The 18,490-nt window shown below is 48.1% G+C and overlaps 1 protein-coding gene across 1 annotated transcript in view; it reads left to right on the top strand.

Annotated features, from left to right (window-relative positions):
• Positions 1 to 18,490, top strand: part of Myzap (myocardial zonula adherens protein) — a 75,663-nt gene that overhangs the window by 20,402 nt on the left and 36,771 nt on the right. Inside the window, exons 3-9 of the mRNA XM_055596824.1 lie at positions 948 to 1,040; positions 1,911 to 2,024; positions 4,784 to 4,936; positions 7,921 to 8,046; positions 9,745 to 9,873; positions 11,636 to 11,715; positions 13,616 to 13,721. Of these exons, the coding sequence (XP_055452799.1) occupies positions 948 to 1,040; positions 1,911 to 2,024; positions 4,784 to 4,936; positions 7,921 to 8,046; positions 9,745 to 9,873; positions 11,636 to 11,715; positions 13,616 to 13,721 (801 nt within the window). The remainder of the gene's footprint in view (positions 1 to 947; positions 1,041 to 1,910; positions 2,025 to 4,783; positions 4,937 to 7,920; positions 8,047 to 9,744; positions 9,874 to 11,635; positions 11,716 to 13,615; positions 13,722 to 18,490) is intronic.

The following is an 18,490-nucleotide window of genomic DNA, read 5'->3' as shown; positions in this document are numbered from 1 at the left end:
TGGAGTTGGCCTGGAGGAAGCTCCCTAGAGACTTCTTGATCTGTTGGAAGACTCCCAAGAACTTTACTACACATCTAAGAGGACGGGACACCAGAAGACGGGAAAACAGGGTTGTGGATCAGCCTCCCACTTAATACTCTTCTGATAGACACCCCACAGCCTACACTTGCATAGTGTCTGTATGAGCGAGGGTTTGGGGAGCACTTGCCCGTTTGTTACACCCAGTGTGTGTTCTGTTGGTAATTACTGAGAAACTGACGTCTGAATTTATGGCCCCTTCAGGCCTCGCATTTTTCCACCTTGCATTCTAGACGTTTAATTGCTTTTTGGCATTTGGAGCAGAGAGAGGGGGGAAATTAGAGGTTGCTGCTTGCTTTGGGGTGTTTTCATCCGTATAGCCGTGTGTTTACAGTTGGTTAGTTAAAAACTTCCTGCTTGTAAAAACATGTGATTGGAAGGGGTAAACTTGGTTCAAACAGGGTTTGAGGGTGATGGGTGAGTTTTAAGTGGTTGTTCTTTGGCTTACTGTTCGGATAACGTAATGTTTGTTAATCCTGATCCTCATATATGGTACACATTACTGTTCAGATAGTCTCCATTGTTTCTAAGAGTGATTCTGTCACTTCATCTGCTACATGGTTTCTTAAAAAAAAGAGAAAGGTTTATTTATTACATTTAGTGTTCTGCCTGCATATACACCTGCGTGCCACAAAAGGTCACCAGACCTCATTATACATGGTTGTGAGCAACCATGTGGTTGCTGGGAATTGAACTTAGGACCTTTGGAAGAATGGCCAGTGCTCTGAACCTCTGAGCCATCTCTCCAGCCCCTACATGTCTTATTCTTAAGATGTTTTTGTTGGTTTTTCTCTTATTAATAAAATTTCCAGTATCTCTCATGAAGGTATTGTAACCTAATAATTTAACTAGTGTTTTTGTGGTCGCAGGTGAGGGCCACCCTGGAGAAAGTGAGGAAGCGGATGTATGGAGACTATGACGAGATGAGACAGAAGATCCGGCAGCTCACCCAGGACCTGTCAGTAAGTCGATGCCTCAGCACGCAGCCGTAAGAGGATCTCAGAGTTCGGGGCCCACGCTCAGTGGCCTGGAGAATGGGTTTGAATGGCTCAGGCTTTTTATGAATGGAGCCATACGTTAATCGAACTGAGGGGATGGACATCTTTTGAGTCACAGCTTGAACTCTATTGTTTAAAGGGAAATGTCTAGCAGTCTTCCTTATAGCTGCATTACAAGAGCGGTGCACACTCTTTTAACTGCTGAGCCATCTCTCCTGCCCCTGCCGGGCGAGTTCTAGATAATGTTCTACTTACACAAAAGAGTTTTACTTTTAATAAAGATGAAGTCTTGTGTAGTCCAAGTGGCCTCAAACTCATATAAGCTTGAACTCGTCGGGTTCCTGTTCTCACCTCCCCAGGGAAGGGATTATAGATGCGCACCACCATGCTTGGTTAATGGGGTGCTAAGGAGCAAACCCAAGGCCTTCTGCATGTTCTGCTGACTGAGCCGCTCCCAGCCCTCAGATTCTATTCTTAAGAATGTATTCTACAGACAAGCTCCCTAAAAATGGCTCATGGATGAGCTAGTGTTTTGTTTGTTTGTTTTTTGTTCTTTAAGATCATTTGTAATAGTTTTTTTTTTTTAATGGAACTTGAAATACACACCAAGAGTAAGAAAGTAGGTTCTCTCTCTCTCTTTCTCTCTCTCTCTCTCTCTCTCTCTCTCTCTCTCTCTCTCTCCTGGCAAGCACTTTACCAACTAAGCTAGCTCCTTGGTCCCGGATGTTGGTGTGTAATGTATAGTTTTACTGTAAATATTCCTGAAGATGATGTGGCTGTTGCCTGGAGTCTGGGGTGTGGATTGGTTTTGAGTGACTGTCTTCCTCTCTCCAGGTATCCCATGCTCAGCAGGACTATCTAGACAGTCACATCCAAACCCAGTCATCAGCTCTGGACAGCTTCAATGCCATGAACTCGGCGTTGGCGTCAGATTCCATTGGCCTGCAGGTAGTCCTCTGCTTCCTCTTAGCTGGGAACTGTCCCTTATAGGGCAGCTGAGTATAACCAGGAGTGGGGCCTATTTGCAGAGAAGTCACAGAACGTCCCGTGGCCAGTCATGGTCCTTTAAGCACAGGCACGGCAATAGCAGTTTCTGGAAGGTGGGGAGGAAATGCTTCCAGCCGAGATGCTGTGCCTCTGTCAGGTGCCCTTGTCAATGGGGCTTTAGATTCAGCTCCAGGAAGAAGATGTTTCCTGCTCCTTGGGTACCTGAGTGGTCCACAGTGTTTGTATCCTTATCCTTATATCTCTGGGGCTTCAGGAAGTACCACTTGGTTACAGAAGAGACACATTTACCCAAAGACAAAATGTAACCTTTCATGGGAAGTGGCTCTCACAGAAGCACCTTTTCCTGATTTAGAAAAAGAGCTAACATTGGAAAAAGTCATGTGTGATCCAGAGAATGAAGACATTCTTAATTAAGACATGCTACCAGAGATTGGCTCTGCGCTAACCACTAAAGAGCTCTCACTCTTTATCCTCCCAGCTGAGCGGTCCCCTGACCAGCATGCAAGTTCACTTGAAGGTGTTCAGAGCAGGCCTCTGGTCTTTTCAAATACACAAACAATCCTTTCTGCCATCCTCAAGTTTATCTGGCTTATCTTTTTATGTCCTCTTAAAAATTCAACCCACTCATTTTTAGTCCTTTCTGGTCCTATGGAAATAGTTTTGTGGATAAGCAAACAGACCACCATCCTGGGCTCCCCCTGCTTCCCATAGAACTTAGCATTCACCAGCCACAGCTGCTGGGGCTCCAGAGGCAACAAAGCTCGGCTAGCTTCCAGCAGTAGGTGGGGCGGGCTGTGTTTGGGTTTGTCTGGGATGCCCATTTCTGGTTGGGCAGCAGTCCCATGCTTTTCCTGGCTCCCTCTTGTGTATGCCAGCTTCCCCCTGGCCTCTGGCCAAGCCCCTGCTTTATTCAGGAGCCCTTTATTCCCTTTCTCCCGCCATGAAGGGGACTTGACAAAGCTCACTTTCCTTCCCTCTTGGAAACCACTTCAGCTCCCCAGCCTACCAAGGAGGGCTTTGCCCCACCTGAGTTTAGACCTGCTTGTACCTGTCCTATGTCTCTGTGTTTTCTACCCAGAAAAACAGTATATTTTTAGGCAAATTCTACTCACGTGCCAGTTAGCCGACAATGTAGGCATTTACCCCATAGGTCACTTATTAGAAGAGTGTTAGCCCTAACCCAAGGACCCTTAGTCTCTTAGTCTTAGGCTACAGATCAGAGCCTCGCAACTAGAAGAGGACACCATTGGTCATATCTGAAGGTCTTTGGCTTCTTGCTTATGCAAGATCCTAGCTTCTGCTCGTTTGTTATTATTGCAAAGACCAGACTCTTGGCTTCATTTCTTAGAGCAGCAGAGCTAGACAAACTGTGGAGATGGTCTCCAAATCCTGACTTTGGTGGGTAAACTAAGACCAGCAGAGATCAGAGACAGGAAGTGTCTAGCTAGTGGCAAAGACAGGATTAGATGCATCTGGTCTCCTGTTCAAGGCTAAGTGTTTGTGCATCTGTTTTCTCCCAGAAGGATTTGGGCATTAGGCTAGATGTCTCTTCAAATCCGTTCTTCTCCACTGATAGCTTCTAAAGTGGTTCAAGTGGGCTTAGGGACAAGAGGCATGCTGTCCAGTGAGTCCTTCAGAGGCCAGTTGTCCACCAGAGAGGATAGAGGGGATACACACTCCTTCTGGCACCAGGTTCTGAGTCTTGACGTTGTAGCTAATGTCCATTGTGTCCAGTGGTGAGAGTCTGGGGATTATGGGAATCATTTCTCTTTAATTAAGTAGAAATGGAAGCAACAAACAGGAGCATCATTAATTTAATTAGTTCTGACCACCTGTCTGACCTGGAGCAGCAGGCAGTCAACAGCATCTTCCTCTCCAGCCGGGAGCTCATTACATAGCCCAGGATGACCTTGAACCTGATCTTCCTGACTCCTTCTTTGTTGAGTGCTGGGATTACAGGCCTGGGCTACCACACATCACATATGCGGTGTTTCCGATGGAACCCTGGGCTATGTGCACGCCAGGTTCCCTCGTTTTTGTTTTTGTTTTTGTTTTTTTTCTATTGCTGGGATGAAACATCCCGACCAGAAGCAACTGGGGTAGGAAAGGGTTCATTTGGTTTACTCTTCCACAGCACAGTCCCGTCATCAAAAGAAATCAGGGCAGGAACTCAAGCAGGGCAGGAGCCCGGAGGCAGGAGCTTAGGCAGAGGCCATGGAGGAATGCTGCTTACTGGCTTGCTCCTCATGGCTTGCTCAGCCTGTTTTCTTATAGAACTCAGGACCACCTGCCTGAGGGGTGGGGCCGGCACAGCTCACAGTGAGCTGGGAGCCCTCACCTCAGTTATCAATCGAAAAGAATTCACCACAGGCTTGCCCCTAGGCCAGTCTGATGGAGGCATGTTCTCTGTCGAGGGTCCCCTTTCCTAGATGAACTTGGCTGGTGTCAAGTTGACTAAGCAACTCACGAGCTAAGCACTCCAGCGTCTGAGCCAGATCCCCAGCTGCCTCCACAGGCTAGTGACACTTGTCAGGCTGTACTGTTGGGACTTTATCTTTATTCTGTAAAATACTTCGGCCCACTAAACTATAGTGGGGCAGCCGCTATCCCCGGGGGCTCCCATCAGGGAGCTGCTACAGCATGACACACGATGGGGTGACGCGGCTATGTGTCTGGGTTTTTCATTTTCCCCCAAATAGAAAACCCTTGTGGACGTGACCTTGGAAAATAGCAACATCAAGGATCAAATCAGACATTTGCAGCAGACCTATGAAGCGTCCATGGACAAGCTCCGGGAGAAGCAGAGGCAGTTAGAGGCCGCTCAGATGGAAAACCAGCTGCTGAAAATGAAGGTAAAGCCACCAGACCTGTTCCCACTGACCCTCTCTCTTTAATTCATCTCTCTTTCCCTGTTCTCTTTCTCCCCAGACTTTCTCACCCACAGGCATGGTCTGAAGGTGCTGCGGAGGTGTCTGTTCACAGCTTCCCGCCTAGGGTTGGGATGCTGCGCAGATGTCCCTTTGGGGCATGCCTTTCTCAGCCTACAGTGGCCTCAAGGCTTCCTACAAGTCACTGTGACATTGTGATCATGCTACTGGGAAGGCCAGCGGGCTGCTTCCTGGGTCTAGAATACACTTTCCAGCCTTGGGGAGCTCTCCCTTCACTGTGTGTGTGCTCTTTAATGTCCCAAGGACTGCCTCTGCCCTACACACATGCACGCACACGCTCTCTCTCTCTCTCTCTCTCTCTCTCATACTCATACATCAAAGATCTGTCCCTTTTAACCACTGGACTAGGTGTAGGCTTAAGCTAGACTTCTAAAACCTTGCAATCCAGTTGGCCCTCCCAAAGTTTTCACTCAAGCCTGTGGGGTTCGGTTTTTAAGTTTTCAAAAGTGCCCGTTACATAACAATGGTTTCCATGTGACATTTTCGTACATGTATGTGTGTATTTTGATCATGTCTATCCCTTCCTTACTCTTTCTTATGACCCTCCCTCAACTCTCACGGATTGCCTTCCTTGTCCCAGCTGGTCCTCCTTTTGCTTTTATGTCTTTTTATGTATATGAGTGTAATTAGGCTTACCTATTAGGAGTATGGCTGAGGGATTATTTTTGGGAGCACATGTAATTTACCAGTGGCTACACCACTGAAGAAAATGTCTCTCCCAGCCACCATCAACTGCCTACAAGAAAGGGTGTGGCCTCAAAAGCCTCTCCTCCGACTGTGGTTTTCAAATTGTGTTCTATACAGCCTTAAGCCATTCTGTGGATCATGAATAACTTATTGCCTAAACCACAGTATGCTAGTGAAAAGTGGAGCTGCTAATAATTCAGTCAGGAAAATCATCCAGCAGTGCATCTTTCCTCACAGCTGCCATGCTGCGCTGTAGACTCTCTGTCATCCTCCTCTGGGCTCCTGCTGTTACAGCCACCCTGGAGTTAGGCTTGGGCAAAATATCAGCCCTTCTTTGCTCTCTCTTCAAATAAGGCATTGTTTTTAATTATGTGTATATGTGTGTAGCTGAGTGTGGGTTTGTGCACCTGAGTGCAGTGCCCACAGAGGCCAGGAGGGGGCATCAGCTACCTCAGAGCTGAAGTTACAGGTGATTGTTGGCCACTTGGGAACAGGGAACTGAACTCAGGTCCTCTAGAAGTTCAAGTGCTCTTAATCTCTTCAGCCCTAAGTCAGTCTTTCTTTTTACAATTTTATACATTCTATTGCTCACTAGGAGTTACTTTGAAAATTAGAAAGATGGTTGTGGAAGAAGTCAGAAGTTCCTGAATTGAACCTTTGTATACCTATTTACTCCACAAGCACTTATAGAGCATACTGTTTGGGTCTGTCCTGTGTGTTCCTGTTTGCTATTGGGATGGTATGTCACTAGGCATGACAAGGTAGCCTGAAAGTCCAGATCTTTTGTGTCCAGCCTACAGTGGCCAGTTTTAGAGAGTGATGATGAGTTTGGTCCTGACCACTGGAACTCAAAAGGTTTATTTATTTATTTTTTCCCCCATTCTCCCCTTTATTTTCATCCTTCAAATTAAGCATGAAAGAAGTTGCAGAGATTCAAGGAGCCTCACATGACTGGAATGCAGCATGGACAGGTCAAGGGTAGAACTCATTTCCATGACCCCTGTGCAGTAGAAATGGAGTGTGGAATTGACCTGGATTCTAAGTTAATGATAACCCTTGCCCGGGAATTTCCATCCTGTGGCTTTTCAGTACTGACATCTGCCTAATGATGAGCATTCAACGGTGTCAAAAGGGACTTGTTCTATCTGTGGAGTAAACACCACACAATTTATTTAGGCCAGAGGGTTCCTCCCTTTCCCAGAGGTGAGGTTCTTGCAAGCTCGGGTGCCTTAGATAAGCAGAAGGCTGGAAGGAGGGGCAAGGACACGCCCACAGCTGCATCGGGTCAGTGGTCTGAGGTCCTTGCTGAAAGTCAGAAAGGGAACACCATCCCTGGAGCCTCGCCCCACCCCCCTCAGCTCCAAAGACTCTCTCAAGCTGCCACAGGCTCCAAGTAGCCACTGAAAGCTCCCAGTAGAGTGGCCCTACTAGGCCAAGATGCTTCCAAAGACAACAGTTTGGAAAGCACAGAGTGTGGGAAAGATGAATATAGATTTCTTATTTGTGCTTAACGAGGCCTGACTCAGATGTGGTCGGTCATTGCCATGAATGGGATTGAATGGAGAATCGATCTTGAAAATAAATTAAATCTGTGCACATATGGGCACATAGCGCGTGTGTGTGGACGAACTTGTGTCTATGTATGGGTGTAGGTCAGAGGTCGACTCCGAGTGTAGGTTACTCAGGAGCTGTCCATCTTATCTTCTGAGACAGTCTCTCACTGGGACCCACACTTCCTGTTCTAAGGTGGTCGGTGAGTGAGCTCCAAGGAACATCTACCTATCTGTGTCTACTCAGTGCTGGGAATTCAAAGAGTGAGCCACCGTACCTGGCTCCCCTTCCATTCTTCCTTCCTTCCCTTCTCCTCCTCCATTTCTTCCTCCTCCTCTTCCTCCTTCTTCTTACATAAGTTCTGAAAAAACAAACAAACAAACAAACAAACAAAAACACGTTGCCAACTAAGCCCATCTCCCCAGCCTCAAGATGTCATCTTCTGAAAAGTTTCCTCTCTGAAACACCTTGTACCAGTCATCCTAGATAACTTACTGTTCTGTGCCACACTGGTGTATGTGCTCTGCCCTCTCTCTCTCCCTGCCCTCCTGCCTGTTGCTTCCCTCTAGGGGTCATGCTCTGACCTCTGTGTATAGAGATGCCAGAGGAGCAAGGCTCAGGCTGCGGTTCTGCAACGACACTCTTTGCAGGTGGAGTCATCGCAAGAAGCCAACGCTGAGGTGATGCGGGAGATGACAAGGAAGCTGTACAGCCAGTATGAAGAAAAACTGCAGGAGGCCCAGCGCAAGCACAGTGCGGAGAAGGAGGCCCTCCTGGTACGTGTGTGCCCCAAAACAGAATGCTTAAGAGGTGGCTGGCAGATATAATAGGAGGGTTTTGTCCTTGAAGGGAGTCACGAGGTTGGATATAAAGAGGAATCAGGGGATCCTTCCTTCCTTCCATCCATCCATCCATCACCTATTTCATTTGTGTTATACACGCACGGAGGCGAGAGGTTGATGCTGGCAGCGGGCTTCCGCCATTGTCCACCTTCTTTACTACTTCCTTATTGGGAAACTGAGTCTTTTCCCTGACCCTGGGGCTTGCCATTTAGTCTAGGCTGCTGGCCAGCAGTTTCCCAGGATTCCCCCACCCCCCTGGCTCCACATTAGCCCCTGAAATGCTGGGGTCACAGGCATGCACTGTCATGCCCAGCTCTTACTTGCATGCTGGGATCTGAACTCAGCTCCTCCTGCTTGCATGGCAAGGTCTTCATCCACTGGGCTATCTCCCTGGCCCAGGGGATTTATTTGATTATTCATTCTGTCCCGTTTTTCCTCCTTCTGGAATAACCTGCTGTCTCTGCCTCAAAAAGCACATTTCCCCAGCTAATAGGACCATTCCCCAGTCCAAGTAGATCCTGTGTTTGTTTACTCCACTTGCTTCTCCTCCTGAAACCTCCCACTTCCCATCCTGGATTCTGCCAGTGCTTCCAACCCCCAGCCTTGAAAGCTCCACCCTCCCCATCCTGATGTCTGCATCTAGAAGTGACCTTTATCCCTTCCTCTTCCTGGCGTGGGGTTGCACCTGTGCCTCTGTCCAGAGGTGAACTCACAGTGTGGCCTCTCTAGGACAGGACAGGGTCGTTGAAGGAGTCCCTCTGTTTGACTGGTTTTTCTGTGTCCTTGAAGGTTTAATCAAGGCACCAGATGTTTCGGTTTTCCCTTAAGAGCAAGTTTGTGCATTGCATTGTGGGAGGAAGATCTGGGATTTCCTCATTCTACTTCAGGTGTATGTTGGTCCACACAGTGGCACTCTGAACTTTTGTGCAATGTTATTTAAACCTTCACAGGCTGTTTTGTTTTCTTTCTTTTTTTCTCCTTTTTTTCTTATACCTTTGGAAAATAATCTCTCAGGAGAGACCGTTAGTAGGCCCATTGAAAAGCCAGACTGGGGGGGGGGGAGGGGCTAGTGAGATTGCTTAGCACAGTGTTTCTCAATCTGTGGGTTGTGACCTCCTCGGGGGTTGAAAGACCCTTTCACAGAGGTCACATATCAAATATCCTGCATATCATATATTTATGATTAAGTCATAACAGTAGCATAATTATAATTAAGAGGTAGCAATGAAAATAATTTTATGGTTGGGGGTCACCATAACATGAGGAACTGGATTAAAGGGTCACAGCATTAGGTAGCGGGTAAAGATGCTTCATTGCCAAGATAAGCCGAGTTCAGTCCCAAAGCCCACATGGTGGAAGGAGAGAACAGACATATGAAAGCTCTCTTCTCACCTCCACACTTCTGACCTCCACACGTGTCCCCTTAACACACAAAGTAAAATACATGTAAATTTTTAAATAAGGCTAAGGAGGAACAGCTACTCGAGGTGCTTTGTGAGTTCACTCTGTGCGAGGCACACGGGTCCGAGGGTCATGCTTTCCCAGGGAGAGCGTGGTGCAGTGCGGCGCTGTCTGGGCTTAGACGGCTCGCCTAAGTCGGGCCATGCTGAGGGGAGTGTGTGCCTGTTGCAGGAAGAAACCAATAGCTTTCTGAAAGCTATCGAAGAGGCCAATAAAAAGATGGAGGCAGCTGAGCTCAGCCTGGAGGAGAAGGACCAAAGGATCGGGGAGCTGGACAGACTGATTGAACGCATGGAGAAGGTAACAGATGCAGCCTGGGCCTGCTGCCTGCCTGCCTAGTCCCTGGCCTCACAGTTCCCCCTGAACGCCTCCCTAAAGGATCAGAGGCCTCAGGACTGACTCCTCTCAGCTTCTCAGTTTGCAGTGAAACACATTCTGTAAAGTAACACAAAAGGGAGCTGAACAAAGTTCTTGCCTTCCTCTCTGGTAACTACTTTTTATTTTGTTGTTTGTTTCCGTAGTGCTGGCAGTTGAGCCCATGGTCTTGAGCGTGTCAGGCACGCCATTAGCTCCAAACCCATTAAGCCAGGCCCATCAAAATTATTTTGATACATTTAAAAGAATGTCACATGTGACATTCTTTCTGTAAATTGACATTGCAGCAGCCAGCTTTGTGGGTGCTCTGGATGTGTTCTTTATTTAACCCGATGAGGCAATGTGTCTGGAGGCTCTATCAGCACCCCACCCCACCTCTTTCTGGGGCATGTGTCTGGGGCAGGGTGACTTTTCCATGACACGCCTGGGGCCTGAAAGAGGGGAGGAGGCAAACTCCTGTGTGTGTGTAGAAAACAGGCTGGTCATGGGGCAGGGGCTTACAGGGCTGGCAAGCCAGTCTAGAGGCAGGGACAGGAAGTGGAAGAGAAAACACAGGAAGGAAAGGCCATTGAGCAGTTGACAGCTGACTTTTAGGTAGGCTTACTGGAGTTGAGGGCCAAAGCTAGGTCTAGTTTCTGGAAAACAGTCCTCTAGCTTCACTGTGGTCAAAGCTAGCGTGGACCCACCACAGACTCGCCATCATTAGCACCCGGTGCCAGGCTCTGCATGCTGGAAACCTCCAGCTTAGATAGAGCAAGGCCCTGTCTGGACTTCAGGTAGACCTGAGGATCTCCCTGCTAGCTCATTATCCAGGTCTTCAGACCTCTGGAGAGGACGCTTAGAGGTTCCTTTCCCACTAGTGTCCTCTTTCCCCCCTTGGAAAACAGAAGCTCACCATTTAGGTTTGGAGCCTGTATAACTTGTACAATTTGAGGGGTATATTTGCTGAGAGTAGAGATGAGGAACAGCTCTCTCAGGAGTGACCACCCAAAGCAACATTCCCCCTGCCACCTTAGCTGGCAGGGCTCCCTTTTAAGGGATTTCACTATATTAATATCTGTAATGTATGTCTACTCCAATTCAAGTGATGACAGATGCTGTGCTTTTATTAACATTTTCCTTAAGTGTTAATAAACTAAATAAATGTTAAATTGAACTTCTATGTTCAGTGAAGTGTACGAAACATATAGCTTGACACACACATTTCTTATTGCTACTGAAATAAGTTGCCGCGGTCAGCGGCTTTCAGTAATGTGAATTTGTTTCTTTTGGTTCTGGAGCTGAGAAGTCCCAGAGTGAAGATGTTGGCAGGTTTTTGGGTTGGTCCATAGGACATCACCAGAATTGCAGAGCCTCTTTGTTGGATGATTTTGAAAACAACTAGGAATTTTTAAAATGCCAAGGGCCACTGATTTGTGACGTGGATTATCATTATTTAGAACTCTAAGTTTTCATAAGACATGTGAGCCTGGGCTGGCACTCATGAGCTTTGACTAGAGTGCTTTGTCTAATCCATAAGCGTGTCTGTGCATTGGGCCCCTTTCAGTAAGTTAAGTATTAAGCTCTGGGCTAGTGGATGTGTGAAATCGAGGGAGTGGTGTACAGACTTGGACACACCAGAGCTGGGTGTGCCAGTGTTCGTCTTCTGTCTGGTCGAGTCTGGATCCATTGATTATGTCTGTTTTAGGAACGGCATCAACTCCAGCTGCAGCTCCTTGAGCATGAAACAGAAATGTCAGGGGAGATCGCAGATTCTGACAAGGACAGGTGAGGCGAGCTGGCCTGGACTTAAAACAACTCAGAGGTGGATAAGACATTCTTGAGTGTGTGTGTGTGTGTGTGTGTGTGTGTGTGTGTTCTTGCACACAGAGGCCGGAGGACGATGTCTGGTATCTTTCTCTTATAACTTTCTACCTTATTCTCTTGCTCCACGGTCTCTCACTGAACCTCCAGCTAGGCTGGAAGCTAGTAAACCCCGGTCATCCTCCTGCCTCCCCTTCCCCAACACCCTACACCACAGCTATGCCCAACTTTTTACATGGGTATTGGGGATTTGAACTCATGTCTTCATGCTTGCCTAATAAATCCTCTTAGCCACGGAGCCATCTCCCCAACCCTGTATGCGCTGTTCGGATAGCTCGTTTGACTCTTGTGTTTTCATTCACGTGGTCTTCTCTTAGTACCAGCCTATGTAGCGTGACATTGGCTGAGAGCACCCAGCTCTCAGTGGATCCAGTTTCTTCAGGAGTTTGCAGTCACACCTCGCTGCTGGCTGTTAGTTCAGCGGGACACACCAAAGATGGCCACAGGCACGGAAGTTGAGCCTGTATGTGTGCACAGCCCCGAGAGCCACAGGATGCCCCTTGTTCATGAGATATCTCACCACCTCTGACTGACACTTTTTGTCCTGGAAACTAATCTTAAAATGTTGCTTGTTTCAAGGCCTCGCTCACATTGCCCTTTGGCCGTGAGCCTGTGAAACCCTGGATGGAAAATACAGCAGTCATATATGGTCTTTTCTAGAAATCAAAAGGCAGAGAGGAAGGAAAGCAAGGCTGGGCTGATTGGAGCCCTTGGGCAAGTTACCTGACCCCTGACCCTCTTTGCCTAACTGGGATGGAAACTCTTTGTTTCTTTATGTGGATCAGGTGCCCATCCCTTTGGTTCACACTGTAAGGGAACTTTGACCTATGGCCTGGTATACAGTATACGATGGGGGAAAAGAATCCGTTTTTCTTCGACTTAAAACATTTTATTATGTTTGTTCATTGTGCAGGTGTGTGTATGTGTTGCAGGCGTTCCATGGCACGGCATGACAACTTTCAGAAATTCTTTCTTTCTTTTCATCCTGTGGGTCATGTGGGGAGTCAACTTAGGTCTTAGGTCATCATGCTTGGCAGCAAGCACCCTTACCCGCTGAGCCATTGTGTTGGCTGTTCTTCTATAACTTGAGGGTTTCCAAAGTCGTAGGGTTCCTCGGTAGTTTCTACCTTGGTGCTAATGAGGGACCTGGTATTGCTGGGAAGTGGGACACGGCCACTGAACATTTCTTCCGGTGTCATCCACTAGCTCCTTTGGTTGGTTCGAGCCAAGCAAAGACAGAATAATGTCTCTAAGGAAGCTCTGAGATGTTCCGTGGTGGGGCGCAGTGGTGCAGTGAAGGGCTTTTCTTACGTGCTTGTTTGTCCAGTAAGTAATGAATGCAGCAGCTTTCCCGGATTCCACCCTTGATTTCAGGGGCTCCTCTGTGTTCCTAGACCCTTCTCTCCCCCCCCCCCCCCCCCCCCCCCCCCCCCCCCCCCCTTCCCTGCGGGTTCCCCCCCTGCCCCCCGCCCCCCCCCCCCCCCCCCCCCCCATTAAGGTCACTGACTGCAGGTTTCAGCGTGTGTTAGCCCCCAAGGAAGCCTCTCGTACTTGTCAGTGGAGGAGAACTTTCTCATTCTGCCCCTGGGAAGTACAGACATGTCATTATGCAGCCTGAACTCAACGAGGGGCCTGGGGAAGTCTCTCGGGGTGACAGTGACCCCAAGTTAACCCCTACATTCCAACGAGAAGAGCTCGTGGCTTCAGTTTGAGTTTTTGTTCTGGCTTCTATAAAGCTGTGGCAGGTCCTGCTGCCAGGGTTCTTCTTCTAAGTCAGTGCTCAGAGCCCTCTCCTCTGCCTTAGGTACCAGCAGCTGGAGGAGGCATCAGCCAGCCTCCGAGAGCGGATCAGACACCTGGATGACATGGTGCATTGCCAGCAGAAGAAGGTGAAGCAGATGGTAGAGGAGGTAAGCTCTCGCAGAAGGCCCACCAGGACAGCATCCTGTGGTGGGGAAAAGATAGCACTCTAGCCCTCATGTCACTTTGCCCCAGCCACTGTCACCATAGCCCAGAGGGATAGCTCCTCTTGTGGACTGTGTGGACCAGTGGTTGTTCCCCTCGAAGGAGGCTGTCCTCTAGGCCAGAGGGTTGGTCAAGTACAGTTCACAGAACACACACTGTCAAGGGACAATGGGGCTACATGTGAGTCCTGTTGTTTAGGGGACAAAAGGTGACAGAAGGTAACCTTAGGTCCTGTGCCCTCATTTCCTGCACCAGCCATTGTGCCCTTGCTCTGCTTCTGGATGCACCTCTCTCTTCTGCCCCTTTTCTTCCTTTCCCATGATGCTCTGCTCCCTGTGTCCTCTGTCCTTCCTCTCTCTTCATCTCTCACTCTTGTTTCTCCTCCATCTTTTCTCTCCTCTACATCCTTCCTCTCCTTAACCGTATATGTAATATGAAAAGTTATATATTTAATCTTTTGGGATAGTTTATCAATCTATTTTTTTTTCTAAAGGAGAAGAAAATCAGGTAGGTTGGACATTTGCTTCTCTAAGAAGAAAGAATGATTTTGCCTTGGCTTAATGTGGTCTGCCTCTCTTTCTTGCAATACCCAGTAGGAGAAAATCCATGTGTGGTTAAAGCTGGGCATATCGTCACTGTAGATGGTTCTTACTTAATTTTAAAAATTGGTAGAAAAATCTGATAGAAAAAAATAACAGAGTTCTAAGAATATCTAGGTTCTAATTCTCTAACTTGAAAAATAAAGCCAAATGAATTAAAATATTGGTTGACAGAAGAAAATAAGAAAAAAAACTTTTCTTTATAATAATCACTACTTTAAAATATGCTTATTTTGCATATGCCTGTGTATGTGTGTGCTCCTGTGCGTGCATATTCCATGCATGTGTGCATGTCTGTGGAGGCCTGGAGACTTGGCTGCTTTGCCTCATTTTGCCATATTTTTGGAGACAGGGTTTCTCACTGGCCTGAAGCTTGCCAACTAGGCCAGGCTGGCTGGCCAATAAACCCGGAGTTGGGTTTTAAGTGTGTACCACCACACCTAGCCTGTACCACCACACCTAGCCTTTTTCGTAGGTTCTGAGATAGAATTCTGATCCTTACACTTGCAGGAAAATCACATTACCAACGAACTGAGCATCTCCCCAGCTCTATGACTGTTTCAAAAGGAATCATTAATATTTAAAGTATATGTATTTCCAAGAAGTTGTACACATGATAGGTGATGGAATTAAAAGCATAACTACTTTAGCAGTCTAGGCGATGCCGGGGTAGTGAGGGTAAAGTCGGGGAATTATGAGGGTGGGAGGGACACTGGTTTTTTTAGGTCTAGGGTAAACATTCACAGTAGATAAAACCTTGTCTCCAAATGAGGAGTCTCGTGTTGAGTCTTGTACGGCTCGCACACGAGTATCTAGGAAGTGGGACCACAAGCTGAGGAGGAGCCAGGCTGCACCTTTCCAAACTCACACACTCATGTGGGAGCACCAACGGCCGATAGTGACGGGTGGACTCACCGGCAGCAACAGTGATGGGCGGAAGTGTGTTTGCCAAGGGGAGGCGAGGTTCATGTCCAAGGAAGCTTGGCTATCAGAGCACACCTTCTCCATCACTGGGTTTCCCACATTTAAAGTTGGAGGCAGGGGGATGCCTTAATTTATGTGATTCTTGGGACCGCCATTTTTCCTTCCTTACAGCAGGGGTGTTTGTATTACTCATGTCTAGTGTAAGAGACAGAATACTGTTTTTTATATTGTATTTTCAGAGTGTAATAAATGTTCCTAACAAAAGGGAGTGAAGGAAACACACACACACACACACACACACACACACACACACACACACACGCCCTATAGGAGTTCACTACTTGTTTCGATCAGCAGAGGACATCAGATCCCCTGGAACTGGAATTACACGTGGTTGTGAGCCACTGGGCATGAGGTCCCCTGGAAGAGCAGCAAGTGCTCTTCACTGCTGAACCCCTCCATGCTGGCTTCTGTATTTTAAGTCACTTCTAGATTATGTGTAATACTAAATACAGCGCACATTGTTGTATTCTGCATAAAGGTGAGGGAGAAATCTGTACATGCTCAGCACAGATGTAACTTTTTAAAAACTGTTTTTAATCTGAAGGCGGTTGACTCAGAGAGGGCTGAGCCTGCGTGTGTGGGGTGGTGTTTAAGCCAGGAAGTGTGGCAAAGACTGAGGTCCCGGCCTCTGAGTTCTCGTTTCCCACGCTCAAGCTTCTCAGAGTGTAGACCAGCGCTGTGAGTAGCACTAGTGCCACCTACCGGCTGCCTGGGTTTTAACAGCAAAAGGAGATTTTTTTTGTTGTTTGGTTTTTTTTAAGTCTGTATTCTGAATGCAAGATCTTTTAAAGAGTGACGTGGACAAGTGAGTGTGTCCAGAGGAGCCACCAGGCTGGAAAAGAGGCAGGAGCTGTAGGAATTCAGAGGGAGTTGGGGGGCGGGGGAGGACGTGGCCACAGAGGGGAGAGGGAGCTGATGGGTTCTTGTAGAGCAAGGGGGTCTTGTTTTGGTGCAAGGCCAGGCCAGAGCCACCGGGTGGCGCCCTCGGTGAGTCGCATTCCGTAGACAGCATTTCTGGTGTTGGCTGCTCTGAGGAAGCCCTTTGCCACAGGCCCCAGGTGCATCCCTTGCAAAGGGAGGCAGTGCGCCCAGAGCTCACTGGCGTTGCTGCAGGATTCCGTGGGCTCCAGGGATCGAGTCCAGGTCTCCGGGCTTGGACAGCATGGTGTCTTCATCCACAGAGCCATCTCACCAGCCCCACCGTGTTCTTACTAAGGAACTCTCTTTTTCTCTGCTGTGTCTGTTACTGGGACCTCAGCTTCGTCGTTACTTACGTAATAAGAGTCCATACAAAAACACCTCAAAGCGATGGATTGGATGGCCAGGGCCTGGAAACATGCATTCAGGGTACACCAAATGCCATGTTGCAATGTGGTTGTTACGGTTTGGTGGAGTTTTTATAGTTATAGGACCAAAGGAAATCATGAATCAAGGCACTTTTCACGTATATTGTTAGGAACCTCGGACAGGCAAGGAAGTCTCTGCTGCATGATCCAGGTACCGACTGATGGCGCTTGGAGCTTTGGGCTGTTGAAAGCCAATGGTCAGTTAAGTTGATATACCTCAGAAGGTTTCACTCGGTAGTCACAAGGATGTTAGGTCAGACACAGCTGGGCAAATAATAATAGCCCAAGATAGTCTGGCTCCGGATCTGCAGCATTCCTACTCTCCGAAATCAGCACGTTCTCAGCAGCCTCACAGGGGCTTTAACATGGGTGTGGCTTTTTCTGAGAACTCCGGTTCCCTGTAGCAAAATCAACAGCATCTCAAGTCAATCACCCCAGCTCACCCGGGCCTCGTTTTGAAAGCTTACCTACTGAATAAGTCACCGAAGAATGCTGAGTTCCCACTTGAGTGGAGAAGTGTATTTTTATCTGTCAGCGCCTGGTACCCAGAGAGAGAGGCACAATGGAGCTAGACTAGGACCAGCTGGTTGGTGCAGCCAGGGCTGTTTTTTCCTCTTTCCCCTGAAGTTCAGAAGCTTTGCCTGTGACACAGCTCTGCCTTCCCCAAGGCTGGGACTCTTGGGTGATGGCTCCTGCCAAGTCCTATTTTGGTGATAACGGCTTTGAAGAGCCTGTCAGCATGAACTGATTGGTCAGCCCTCAGGTCCAGCTGTCACTACTGAGCCTCTTAGAGACCATTCTGTGTCAAGCAGTGTTTTCCCCACCCCAGTACGATATCACTGTTAAGAGCACTGATCAAAATAAAGGTGCTCCTCCCAGCTTTTGCTGTCTCCGACTCTTAAACACTTGGCTTCCACTGTGCGGAACAGTAAGGGCTTATACCGTGTCCTAAGATCAAGTGTGAGCTCCTAACTGTTTTCCAGTTTCCCATCTTTTCATTTGCTCATTTACCCTCTTTTTATGATAACGTTTTGTTTTCTTGGTCTGTGTCTGTATGTGTGCTTGCATGTGTGTGAGCACATGTGCGCATGTGGAGGCCAGAGGCTGATGTCATGCGTCTTTCTTGGTCACGGCTCACTGTATTTGCCAAAGCAGGGTCTGTCATTAGAGCTCGCTGATAGAGCCGGTCTAGCTAGCCAGCTTGCCCTGGGATCCCCTGTCTTTACCTCCGAGTCATTAGGCTTACAGGCGGCCACCACACTCACCTCACTTTTCATAGGGAGGCTGGGGATCCGAACTCAGGCCCTTACACTTGTACACGGAGCCATACTTAGCCCCCAACACAGCCGTTTGGTTAAAGTGAGAATGTAGTAAGAAGTGATGTTCTCTTTTCTGCTTCTCCACCTGGCTGGGCACTGGAATTACCCAGGGAGCTTTGGAAAGACCTCCAAAGCTTGCAGATGCTGGTGGGAGCTGGTAGTTGGTTATTCAGGTCTCTTGAGTGTGTGTGAATGTGTATGTGAGTGGGTGCGTGCATGAATGTGTGTACGTGTGTGTGAGTGTGTGTGTACGAGTATGACTGTATTTCTGTGTCCATCACACCGCAGACTGACTTTCCTTGTCAGGCAGGGTGTCTGCCGAGCCTTTTTTAGAAGTTTCTGTGCCCAGGTGGGGAGCTGGCAGTGAACCTAGAACAGGGCACTGTCATTGAAGAAAGGCCTGGGCACTAGGAGCCAGGGCCAAGGGCAGGGACTTTAAACCTGGACCATTTCTTCCTGCTAG

This window comes from Psammomys obesus, unplaced genomic scaffold (assembly GCF_907164565.1).
Source record: "Psammomys obesus unplaced genomic scaffold, mPsaObe1.curated_primary_1811, whole genome shotgun sequence".
Lineage (NCBI taxonomy): Eukaryota > Metazoa > Chordata > Mammalia > Rodentia > Muridae > Psammomys > Psammomys obesus.
Note: the sequence above shows the minus strand (reverse complement) of the source record. Positions and strands in the feature narration are given on the sequence as shown.